This window comes from Pseudophryne corroboree, chromosome 6 (assembly GCF_028390025.1).
Source record: "Pseudophryne corroboree isolate aPseCor3 chromosome 6, aPseCor3.hap2, whole genome shotgun sequence".
NCBI lineage: Eukaryota > Metazoa > Chordata > Amphibia > Anura > Myobatrachidae > Pseudophryne > Pseudophryne corroboree.
This window is the reverse complement of record NC_086449.1, coordinates 525,406,340-525,419,326: the sequence shown is the minus strand read 5'-3', so window position 1 is coordinate 525,419,326 and position 12,987 is coordinate 525,406,340. Positions and strand designations below refer to the sequence as shown.

At 43.3% G+C, this 12,987-nt stretch overlaps 1 protein-coding gene across 3 annotated transcripts in view; it reads right to left on the bottom strand.

Annotated features, from left to right (window-relative positions):
• Positions 1–222: 222 nt before the first annotated feature.
• The window catches only part of RASSF3 (Ras association domain family member 3), a 437,534-nt gene continuing 424,769 nt past the window's right edge, over positions 223–12,987 (bottom strand). For all 3 annotated transcript variants that reach the window (XM_063927543.1, XM_063927544.1, XM_063927545.1), the window contains 3 exons: positions 10,594–10,864; positions 3,926–4,041; positions 223–2,547 (listed from right to left, as the gene is read on the bottom strand). In XM_063927543.1, coding sequence (XP_063783613.1) covers positions 2,398–2,547; positions 3,926–4,041; positions 10,594–10,864 — 537 coding nt within the window. In that variant the 3' untranslated portion in view covers positions 223–2,397. The remainder of the gene's footprint in view (positions 2,548–3,925; positions 4,042–10,593; positions 10,865–12,987) is intronic.

The following is a 12,987-nucleotide window of genomic DNA, read 5'->3' as shown; positions in this document are numbered from 1 at the left end:
TTTGTGTGTGCCTTAAATTGCTTTGGTTTAAAGTGACACTTGTGACATTTCTAAGAGGAATTTTATATAATGCTTTAGTCTTTACCCAAATACTCACTAGGTGGCAGCATATCTTCACTGTACCTAACCTTAGTTCACCACTGTATCTGCACTCTGATGCTGTTACGTATTATAGTCCATAGCCAACACAATTACCAATAAGTAATGACAATAGAAACCATCTTTTATACTTGATTTTTATTGGAGATGACAATTTATGTGGGACCTTGCAACAACCATCTGTAGTCCTGAAAGTTATTGTTGATGAATGCTACATTTTGGAAAAAAATCAATTTTAAATAAATCCTTTAAAAAAAAAAAATTTAAATAAAAGGAAATCATAAATAGTATAACAGTAGAACAATTTTAAATTCATTCCAAAATCCAATGCGACTTTCTTAAACTCTCTATTGCAATATTCTCATTTTATTAGGTAAAAAGTACTTAAGACCTTTATTTCGGACTCAATAACCCATTTCCACATGTAAGAATGTTCAGCTTCAGACTACAAAACATTTTCCAGTGCCTACGAGTATAAGATGTTCATGTCACAGTGAATAACACACACTGTAGCCACAAAAGGCTGTGGGTAAGACATGCAAATGAGCACATATAGTAGTGAATCAGTCCCCGTATACAGGGGTTATAGAAAATAACATTGTTTAAATAAGAAAAAAAAAAAAACCTTAAAATCTCGATCACAGAAAAACACATTAATACAGTAATCCATCCTCAATCATTAATCGTGTGTAGTGCATAAGACATTTTATCAGAATTAGGTCTAAAGTATTGGATATGCCCATATTAAAAATCGAGTTCAAGTAAAAAACAAAAACAAAAAAAAAAACCTAAAATAAAATTCACAGTTGAGGATTTCATGAAATACCATGTCCGCTTTAGAAATAAAAAACGTTATAGGAAAGGTACGAAAAGCTCATACAGAAACGGTCCTCTTTGGGTTTTCTTTCCACACTTTACAAGGTTTTACATCAGTTCCAATTAATGTGAACCATTGTTTTTTCCCCCCAAATGATTACTTTCACTAGCTACAAGACGTAGGCAGTACTGAACCTAAAGCCTGGCCTATAGGGATCAATCCTCCTTCATAAGTGTACAGTAATGTTGGAACAAGCACCAGATTAGTATGCTGGAGAAAGTAAACCATGAACTGCCAATCTAATTGAGCTTTATAAAGAAATAACATTATTGAATATTGTAAAAGAACATGTATTAAAATGACAAAAGAGATACAGTAAAGCAAAGTAACACCCCCTTTAATTTGCTTGTTCTTTGGTTTCCTTACAACATGCAATAACTTTAGGCTTAGGAGAAGTGCTGTATTTCTGCAGAACACTAGCTCTCGATATAGTCCATTCACCACCAATATCGTGTCTACCACTTTCCTGCACTGTTTGTGCTGGAAGACATCCAAGCGAGTCTACCAGAGTCCACAAACTTTAATAGGGACAGTAACAACCCCCCTAATATGGCTGAATCATACTTAAACCATGCTACCTCATCCTACAAAATAAACCTTTTTCCTTTTAAACAATCTTCCACCTTCTCACACCATACATCAAACCAATAGACTGATGAACTCACCAGTCATTAAACTTACTCTGCACAATACTTGAACTCGCTGTTAGATATGTGAGGTCTTCTCCGATCACGGTTACAAAACAGCTTACATTGCACAAACCACCACCTTCTTAGCAGCTTGAAATATACCTAACAGGGTACAAACACTACAGCAGCATTTTCTGTTGACTGCATAGTTGTTTCCTCGCCCACTTCACATTGGGATACATTGTTATCATGTCCCATCTCTTTTCCCTCTAAAATTAAACCTTCAAAACCCTGTAGAAAAACATCTGGATAGTCCCTCATCTCCTATCTCATCACTTGCTATTGTGCCCTGGGCTGAACCCTCTGACCACCTTCATTAGTTCTTCTGAATCGTCAGGTGCTGAGTGAGTGCCCAAATCAGGCCAACCCTTAACAGACATTTGTCGCAATTAACATTTTCTTTACAGCCATTTTTTCACACAAAATGGTTCCTGACATGTTTACATACAATAATTACTTACCAGACCAGACTTAAAGCTTTAATAACTTACATAAAAAAAATAAAAATCTAAAAATGAATTGGATTTTTGGATTGTCTGCAGCAACAGTAACATTAGAGTCCCAGTGAACGTCCTCAACCATATGGTCTATTTTTGAGTCCAGGTTCTGACACTGCAGACAGACATCTTCTCAGGGACATATCCTCTGCAAGTAAGTCTCCATTGGACAGAGCTGCAAAAATGTGCCACTGCTCCATCATGCTGTAACACAGAGGTCCTTCTGGGAAGGACTCTAACCAGGTTTGCGCACACCACTCAATGCTTCTTCGAGTTTCTCCTTGTAGGATGAATAACGTCGCTTTAAACTCTGCAACTGCTCATCTTCTTCCTTGTCGAGGATACGAAGGAAGTTCTGCAACTCCGGTATTGTGAAGGCATTCCACTGAAACACATACATAACAATTAGCCAAGCTCTCTATATAGATTTTCACACACATCTAAAAACGCAACAGGTTCCAAAAGCACATGTGACCTACGTTCTTCCTTGGAACAGGATATTCAAAGAACACGTATTCCCAAACAGGGACACAAAGTGGCGGATTCTGAGGTGGAAGCAAAGCAAAAAAAGAGCAAGTAACTGGGCACTGTGGCAAACCATGCTGCACTGCAGATGGGCTGATATTAACGAGGTGCCCGACGGCCGACCCGGAGGGGGGTTGGGGTCAATGACGCGGGGGAGTGAAGTTTCTTCACTTCTCCTGTCACTAGGCCCCATAGCCCTGCATGCTAATGTGGACGATATTACCCATATTGGCTTGCAGGCATAAACGAGCCGGCACCAACGAACGAGTGCGGGGGCTGCGCACTGTTAATCGTTGGTGCATACATAGAAACACAGAATTTGACGGCAGATAAGAACCACTTGGCCCATCTAGTCTGCCCCTTTTTTTTAATCCTTTAGGCAATCTCAACCTTTTTTGAACCTTAATTCTTTGTAAGGATATTCATATGCCTATCCCAAGCATGTTTAAATTGCTCTACAGTCTTAGCCTATACTACATTGAAAGATATGAACAATATCTCGTTCATTAATGAACGAGATTGTTCATATCTTTCAGTGCAAGCGGCCAGTGTGTAGGGACTATTAAACCTAGCATTCTCTTCATGAATCATGCGCTCTCCTGGGCTACCATCCTGGAGACTGTACAGCATGAATGCTGCGATGTACAGCCACGGGCAGCAAGAGAGTGAGCTCTCAGCCAGGCTATAATGACTGTACTATTGCTGCTACTGTGCTGTCTTCCTCTAAACCTCAATATTCTCCTGCTGCGTGGTTTACAGAGAGCTAAGTAGGGAGACAGTATACTGGGCAAGAAGCACGCTGGATTAAAATTCTCGCAGATATGGGGAGTTACCCTCTTCTTTTGCTAGCTACACACAAGTGACTTTTATATATGTTTGTGTGTCTACAGTTAACCTCTTCTCTATACTTACTGTAGTTACTGCTGTAACTGCTTCTATCTCCAGATTTGATTCTGACGTTATAACTTTACCGTGACACAGCTGTATCACACAATGAAAAAATGTAAACTAAGTGATTCTGAGACACCGTTTCTTTCAACAGAGGTTCACTCTTGTAGATGCCATTATGTTTTTCAGGCTTGGTAAAACACTGGTATAGCTTAGTACACTGCCTGTTTACATGGGTGACTATCAGTACTGTGGGTTGAGGTTTTTTATGGTATGTTCGTGAAAATCTCAATCCATGCTTCCCATAATGCAGTTGACAATGAAAAACAACATCATTAACAGTTACTTACCATGACATCTCCCGTTTCATGTTCCCGTAGAACAAAACTAAGTGTCTCAAGATTGGGCCCAGCTACCAGTCGGAGATACAGTGGGTGCTCTCTGTCAGACAATTTGCACATGTACACTGGGGAGGAAATAAGTTCAAAGAAATCAGACCTCTTAACACAAGCATTTTTATAAAAGCATGACAAAATAAGATGGGGAATTTTTTTAATTCCTCTAGCCTGTTTCCAAGTACAGAAAGAAAAAAAATTATGCAATGTACAATGCTGCATCGTTTTGTCATTGATCCTATCAATGTAAAACTCTCTACTTAACTGACGATTTTTCCCTTCAAAACGGTTAATAACATTGATTTTAAAATTAATTTTATTTAATTAAGTTTCAAAAGTATTTTTGAAAATATTTAAACATGATATTATGCACATCTGCAGAATGGATCTCCTCATCCAAAATGGGGGGACAGGGTGGGATGGCGCAGTCACATGAGATCTGACCAGGCCAGTTAAGTGGTTAATACACGGGGGGGGGGGGGAAGGACGCTACTGTATATTATGCTCCTAATGTAAATAACCCTGCAACTCAAACACAAAATCAGGATTTTGGTACTTACCGATAAATCCCTTTCTCCGATTCCACAGGGGCCACTGGAGCGTAGTTACAATGGGGAAATAGTAGGCAGTAATTGGGAGCTGGCACTTTAAAATTCTCACACTGTGGCTAGCTCCTCCCCTACTATCTCCCCTCCAAGCCAGTCTACGTAAAACTGTGCCCGAGGAGAGCTGGAATAAACAAACCTTATAAAAGGTAGAGGAGGTTAATGACGCCCTGTAACCCAGGATAACACAAACCCAACCTGGAACAGAACCTAACAAACAACCGGCTAGCCCGAACTCAACAAGCAGTCATATGGTGATCTGCAAACCGTTAAGCAAAAAACAAGGAGGAACAGCGCTGGGCGGGCATCCAGTGGCCCCTGTGGAATCGGAGAAAGGGATTTATCGGTAAGTACCAAAATCCTGATTTCTCCTTCATCCACTAGGGGCCACTGGAGCGTAGTTACAATGGGGACGTCCCAGAGCTCCCAAAACGGGTGGGAGAGCGCTGAGAGTCCTGTAAAACCGCTCGGCCAAAGTGAGATGCAGAGGCCGCAAAAGTGTCAAACTTGTAGAATTTGACAAAACGAATGTCGGTCTGACCAAGTAGCCGCGCGACAAAGTATTCATGGAGACCCCATGGGCAGCTGCCCACGAAGGTCCCACCACGCACGTAAAGTGCGCTGAAATGGAAAACGGAGGCTCCCGAGCAACCGCCAAGAAGACTGTATCCAACAGCCCAGCATATGCTGGGACCCTGGCTATTTAGTATGGGAGCATCGTACAGAATAAAGAAGAAAAAACCCTTCGTCGAATAGCCTAAGACCTCTGTAGAGAAAGTCAGCGAGCCCTGACAACAGTCAAAGAGGACTGAAAAACACTAGTGTCAGATTTATATGAAAAACGGACATGCCCTTTGGGAGAAACGACCGCTAAGGCCGAAGCTCAGCCGGGGGAGTTGCTAATAGAGTACTCCCTGAAAGAGCCCGAACTTACGAGCGCCAGGCTAATTTCTTTTGGAAGAAAACCGAAAAAAGTCAGGGACCGAAAATTCAGGTCAATGTAGTTTGAAGCGCAGCGGAGCAAAACCTCCCAGAGAAACCAAAGATTACGGCTGAATGGTAACTGAAAGAAGGGGAAAACCCCCTTTTATCCTTATTATGTCCCATACAGCTTTCCAAAAGTGGCAAAAGCGAGAAGAGGTAACAGACTTCTGAAATCGGGGCCTAGTAGGCCTAACCGAACTAGGGAACTCCTCCCTTCTGAGGGCTCGTGAACAGTCACACGGTTAAATGAAACCAGTGTAAGATTGAACAAAGAAAAGGACCCTGTTGAAGTAGACCGTCCAGTCGAGGTAGGAGCCAAGGCTCCTCTACCGACAACAGTTGTAGCCGTATCTTCAAGTCATGGGTGGCCCAACCAGAGCCACCGAGAGGACTAGCACGCATATTCTCCTCCTGTGTTACCGAAAGTGAGGTAGAAATAGAAAAGGAGGCAGGATAGAATAACCAGAAACTCCCAGGAGCCCTGAGGGCATCCTCGGCTACTGCCACCAGAGCTCACGTCGGTGAGTAGTAAAGGGTTAAAGAGTCAGTCAGAACGCCCTGAGGTCGATTCGAAATCTCCGCCCACAGCAGACCAGCTGACAAAACCCCGGGGAATGTTCCCTCACCCAGGAGTCTGACCTGGTGGCCTGATCTGGAAAGAAGATTGTTGTCCCCCGCTCAGAGGGGAATGTAGGCGACCACTCATTGCGTCGCAGCTTGACTGAAGAAATAGAGTACCTGGTACCGAGGAAGGAAAAATCCTCCGACGGACCCTGTTGAGAAAACGTTTATGAGGAGCATAAATCGGATCTTCAGAAGCCACGTAATGTACAGAGTGGGATAGTAGCAGTAGATTGTCCCATTAGGGAACCAACGTCAACCCCTTGAAAAAGAGTTATTCTGTGATCTTCCTGAACCCTGTGGGAGCGGAAGAGAGACCGAAAGAAAAGGACTTACAGTGAAAATGAGAATCCTGTAATGCGACTGAGTAAAGCCCGATGAGGCAACCCAACGGAAATCAGTAAACAGGCATCCCTGAAGACAAGGGACGCGTAAAACTCCCTTTCTTGTTCAACTAGCAATCACAGACTGAAAGGATTCTAAGGCGAGAATAGGCCTGGCCGAGCCAACTGGCTTCGGAACGTGAAAAGAAAACAAAGGCCTGAGAACTGTCCCGATTCAAATGATATGTAAAAAACAGTGATCAACACCCTTTGCGGTTAGAAGCATATGGAGCGCCGCCTGCATTATGACTCTCTTGTCATCGTAAATCGGTCGACCCCTGCCGAGGGACTCCCGAGACGGTTGTACTCCCAAATCTAGTCTGTAACCGCCCAAGCCTTCTTCCACCGACCTGCGCCTACCCTGGGACCCTCCAGGTGGTAGGAAAGTCTGACCTTTAGTGTGTGTATAGGATGATGTAAAATCAGACTGGACCGAGGATGCTGAACCTCTGCTTCAGCTTTTTTTTTTTTCTTCTGAGATCCCCTGGCGACAGAGATATCGCCCGTGTGGAATCGGAAGCCTGAAAGGGCACGGTAAAAATCTAAAGGAAAGACCGGTAAAGGTCTGTCTTGGAGCTAGGGCAGAAGTAGGAGAAAGCAAAGTGGACTTACCTCCAATGGTTCAAGAAATCCTGCAGAAAGTTCCTTCCCCTGAACCATCTGCCCCGTAGGATTTCATGTTCACCTGTCACTGTCGCAGCCCCAGAGGTCGTCGGGTTAAGACAGCCCAAAGCGAAAATGCAGGTTCCGAGACTGCAGACGTGGAGACCTCCAAAGAACATAAAGCAGAATCGTGATTCTGATCCGTACCAAAGTATCAATTGATCCGGATGCGAAACATCCTGTAACCTAGAGGACAATTGTTCCACAACCTACCTGCTCCGGACAAGGTAGAACCCTGCTGCCGTATATGTCTTCGATGGATCCCTGAGCAAGGTTGCCTCAGGAAAACGGCAGCTTGTTGGACCGGCGATACATCGAGGGGTATACCCTGGAGAGGTTCTGATACCCTTTCCTGCCGTCTGCGGGGAAAGGATAGGAAAACAAACATTGTTTGATACCTGAAATTGTGTATTCGGGTGTCTGCCGGCCGTCTACCGGAGCCTGCCCAGCTCATCCGAAACTGGACCAGTCGCTGTCATTTCGTCATCGGCGTCGAACCCTGATGGACTTGACGTGTCCGCCTCCTTTACCTGCAGTCTCAGACGAACTGCTGTATAATGCACCTGGATATTCTGAGACACAGGTTTAGACTCCACAGAAAACAGACATCATCAGTATTGTAACATGGAAGGTTAGCAAGGTTCCTTTAGAAACCTGGAGAGGTGAAATGACGTACAAGGTCTCTGGTTACCAGTGACATTACCTGTATAATCTGAGCTGTTCAAACAGGAGTGTCCTGCAGGTGCGTGGAGGGCTCTGCAGATGGCTCCACCGCATACTTCACACCTAAGAGGGAATTCTTTGACTATCCCAGGTGAGACAAACGAAAGGAGAAAAGGTCAGTTAAATAAACACAGCCCTATGTAAGGTCTGCGCTATAATGTGTAGTGACCGACACGATTCAAATAAACTTTCTGGAGCAGCGGAGACCTGAACCAGTAACGCTGCGCTGTGGGACAGGAGTCTTAGCCCTAGGCTATAGGAGCTCCCCTTAAAGTTTTGTTTGGATTCAAACCCCTGTTCAGATACCCACTACTAGCGTACTGAGCCACAGCGCTATTTGTCTGATGTCTTACACACATTCCCCAATTACAAATAGCATTAGTAACTTTTGTAGGGTAAAGAAATACTGCACAGTAGATTTTTAATTATCAATGAGCTGAGTCCCAGCTCCTGTAATAGAGCAGATTCCCTGATCTAAATGTCTGAAATGGGGCAGAGGACTCCCCTGCAGGAGGAATGTAGCCAAAGCAAGATGTAACAATATTTCTGCAGCACACTGCACAGAAAAGCTACAAACTCCAGAGACAGGTGTGTTGCCTAGAAACAATGAGAGCTGGGAGCCTCCACCGGGGGGAATAAGCTTCACCCCCCTTCCCCCCTCATACCTTATACATGTAAATAATCCTCCCTGCACAGCCAGGAGAGGAAAGGAGCTTTCAGTGGCCCGGGGAGCGGGGGACTGTGGAGCGGCGTCTCGTCATGCTGCAGCGCCTGGGTAGCGGAGAAAGCCCGCCGTACAGAGCGAGAGTTAGCTCCGCCCCCTCCGCTTCGGCGCCAAATTCAAATCCGCTGTATAGTAAGCGGAAAGCGCCCATGCATCCCCCGGCCGCCTGTATGCTGCGGCCGGGGAGCGATGTGCGGCCAGGGAGCGGAAAGCCTGAGCCCGCCGAACGGAGCGGGAGTTAGCTCCGCCCCCCTGCTCCGGTCACTTTCAAATTAAAACCGCACTATCATCCGGCTGCCTGTAAGTGTGTATGCTGCGGCCGGGGAGAGTGTGTCCTTTGCTGGAATCGAACCCTAGCTCGTGGGCATCGTAACCATAGGTGTTACCACTCTGCCATGAGAGCTATGCTAATTATTACACAGATATATGATATATGTAAATGTATCACCCGGCTGCCTGTATGCTGCAGCCGGGGAGTGAAGAGCGCTGAGCCCACTTACAGAGCGGGCTGAAGCTCCGCCCCCCACATAATGGCGCCAATTTCAAATTAGTAAGCCTTTTATGCACTCCAGCCTGTCTGACTGGAGAGTATAGGGGAGCCTGTCCATCCATGTATTAAAACACTGAAACTGAAAAATGTAAAAACATACATCAGTCTGGAGGGGGAGGGGGGGAGATTGTTCTCACCGCTTCCTTCCGTCAGGCGTTTCGACCCAGCGGCCCCGACACGCGCCGCACGCAGCGGTGTCCGGCCATTTTTGATACTCACCGCTGCCATGCTGCCGGAATCTTCTGCTGGATGGAGTGGCCCCGACACGCGCCGCACGCAGCGGTGTCCGGCCAACTCAGGAGAGCTCAGTGTCTCCCTCAGCCGGGGCCCATCCCGAGCCGCATGCAGCTGCGATGGGACCCCGCCGGCAGCTCCCGCGGTGCAGACTGGCAGTGGCAGAGCTGCCAGTCTGTGAGTGTGTGAAAGAAAAATAAAATAATAAAGAAAAAATAAAAAATTCTTCAGCTAAACCCAAGTGAACCAGCTACCTCGGGCACTAAACTAAGACTGGCTTGGAGGGGAGATAGTAGGGGAGGAGCTAGCCACAGTGTGAGAATTTTAAAGTGCCAGCTCCCAATTACTGCCTACTATTTCCCCATTGTAACTACGCTCCAGTGGCCCCTAGTGGATGAAGGAGAAACAAATCTACATCCATTGTCAGCTGGGATCTATCAGCAGCTTCTTAGCGGAATTGCAGAATTTGAAACAGAAATGTCGTATTTATATAGATTTAATGAAAAAACAATAGAAAACCATTAGAGCTTCAACAGTCCTGGCCAAGTGAAGCGGCCAAGTTCTGTGCTTTGGAGCTTTAACCACTATGGTTCAGGAGTCATCTTGCCAACATCAGCAACCTGGAACAGAATACTACAAAAAGCAAGTGTGTGTGCTATGATCAAATCCATGACACTGGATATGTGACGCAGCCGAGGGTACGTGCCATATTTAGAACACTGTACAGCTGGCTCACTGAACAGGACAGGGGCAGCACTTTATATAGATAGTGACAGGTTATTATAGCATCAGTTCTCCAAGGTACATTCTCTCAGGAAGAAACAGGCTAGGGTAATTACTAATGACAATAACCGCATTACTGGCTTATTCCCTAACATCAAACTGTAAAAGAACTTCCTCAGCATTAAGCTTCCCACCACTAACCCCTCTACAGATCTGCAAGTATATGTGCCATGTACAGAAACAATATATTTGCCAGCGTTTTCATTATTTCTCTCTTTAGGCAGAGGTAATAAATCAGTTGTTTTACAAATGTTGCTATTAGTGATGCTTCCACGTATCGATCACACCAAACGAAGCAAATATACCATACTTCCATACGCCATGTTCTCGGTTACATTTTGTGGGGTACCAACCTTGATCTTCCTTCTGACAGCGCTTATAAAGTGCAAACTTGGCAGGATTGTCAGCAACCAAGAACTTTTTCAACAAGGCCTCAATGACTTCACGCACAGTGTTGATGCTGCTGATGTGCAGAATATTTATGCTGCCCTTAGGCATGTAGAAGGCAGTATCATTCCCATTACTGTTGGCATGGCTGTGTGCATTTGTTTGCGTCCGTACAGTAATTGGTCGTCTCAGTTCCATCTGTACTTTGATAAAGCCTGTATAGATCCCATTTGAATTCTGTAAAACGTTTACAATAGAATATAAGAAATACTGAAATCTGCCTCTTTAGTACAACAATTTGCTAGAACTAAGAGTAAAGCCAAAGCAGGACAAAACCTAAGAACGGATTATGGGTATGTTATTGACAGAGGAACATTAACTGTAAAACAGAATTACTCTGTACATGTCAGAGCATCGGCTCACTCTGAAAGTCTGCCGGAAGCTGCGCTTTATAACGCTGTCACATTTCAGGGATAAAACAGTCTCACGTCTGAAGTGTGGACAGACACGCGGCTCTGATTGCCATGTGTGCTATTTTGTTTTAGTACAATGTGAGGAATGCATCTCTGTCACCATAGACATTGTGGCAGTATCACACAGTGCAACTTCCAGCCAGCACACACCAAGACAACAAAAAACTGTTGGAGGTCTATAATATGGTGCACAACTATACATTTAACAAATATGGGGGAGATTTATCAAATCTTGGAGAGATAAAGTACCAACCATTCAGTTCCTAACTGTATTTTTACAGATGTTGCTAGAAAAATGACCGTTAGCATCTGACTGGTTGCTTTGAACAACTTCTCCACTTTATCTCCACCAAGATTTGATAAATCTCCCCTATGGATTGATACCTGGGGATTTATAGAATGAATATACAAAATGTATTTATGGCTATAGCCCTAACACATGAGAGCCATAGGACTGAATCTTGTATACCACTTCCCAGCAGTTTTATGCTCTATTCAGTTTTACCATCCAAACACTAGAGTAATCTAGCAGAGTCATGTGCACTACAAGGTCAGTCTAATTACAATAAAGTAGTACTGTGCTGTCTTATTATGCCACCACCCTGGATAAGGTTGCCATATTTAAAAAGGCACAAAATTATCTCTGTACAGACATAAATATGAATTAATTCCTATCTTACCATCCCTTCCTTAAAAAAACAAAATTAACAAATTTAAAAAGGTACTTTCCATGCCGCCACCAGGGCACAGGCTAGTATTGGCTGGATCTGTATTTAATCTGTTATGATTACAGATGGAGTATCCCATATCCAAATATTCCGAAATTTTTATTTTTTAAGTGAGACAGATAGTGAAACATGTGTTTTCTGATGGCTCAATGAACACAAACTTTGTTTATACATAAAGTTATGAAACATATTGTATTAAATGACCTTCAGGCTGTGTGTATAAGGTGTATATGAAACATAAATGCATTCTGTGCTTAGACTTGGGTCCCATCCCCATAATATCCCATTATGGTATGCAATTATTCCAAAATACGGAAAAATCCAATATCCAAAATACTTCTGGTCCCAAGCATTTTGGATAAGGGATACTCAACCTGTATAACAACAACAACAACAACAACAACAACAACAACTCCTCAGAATAGAAAGCACAGTAGGACCGACACATGTATAACTATTTGCTTATATTTAGTGTATTCTGCTAGTGAATAATGGTGGAGGAAGAAATAGTAATAGTAACAATAATAATAATATTATTTATTGATACATATGCCCTTATTTTTTATTATTATTGTTATTATTATTATGTGCATATGTATCAAATAATAATAACAACAACAACAACAACAACAACTCCTCCTCCTCGGAATAGAAAGCACAGTAGGACCGAAACATGTATAACTATTTGCTTTATATTTAGTGTATTCTGCTAGTGAATGGTGGTGGAGGAAGAAATAGTAATAGTAGTAGTAATCGTAACAACAACAATAATAATAATAATAATAATACTATTATTATTTATTGATGCATATGCCCTTATTTTTTATTATTATTATTATTATTATTATTATGGGCATATGTATCAAATAATAATAACAACAACAACAACTACTATTTATATAGAGCTCTATCTCCAACAGGACTCAATGTGCTTTATAGACATCAAAAACAATGCACATGGTACAGAAGATTTAAGTAATCCAGCAATAGACAAGTTACACAGACATAAAAAAGAAAACCTAGAGTGCACAGTAAGCATAATGTAAGGTTGGTATAGGTATTTTAAGTAAGAGCTTCCACAGGTTGTGTATTCCACCCTCAAAAGGTACCAGGTGAGGCAGCCGTCTTGGGTGCACTGCGTAGGATTACCCTGGGTGGA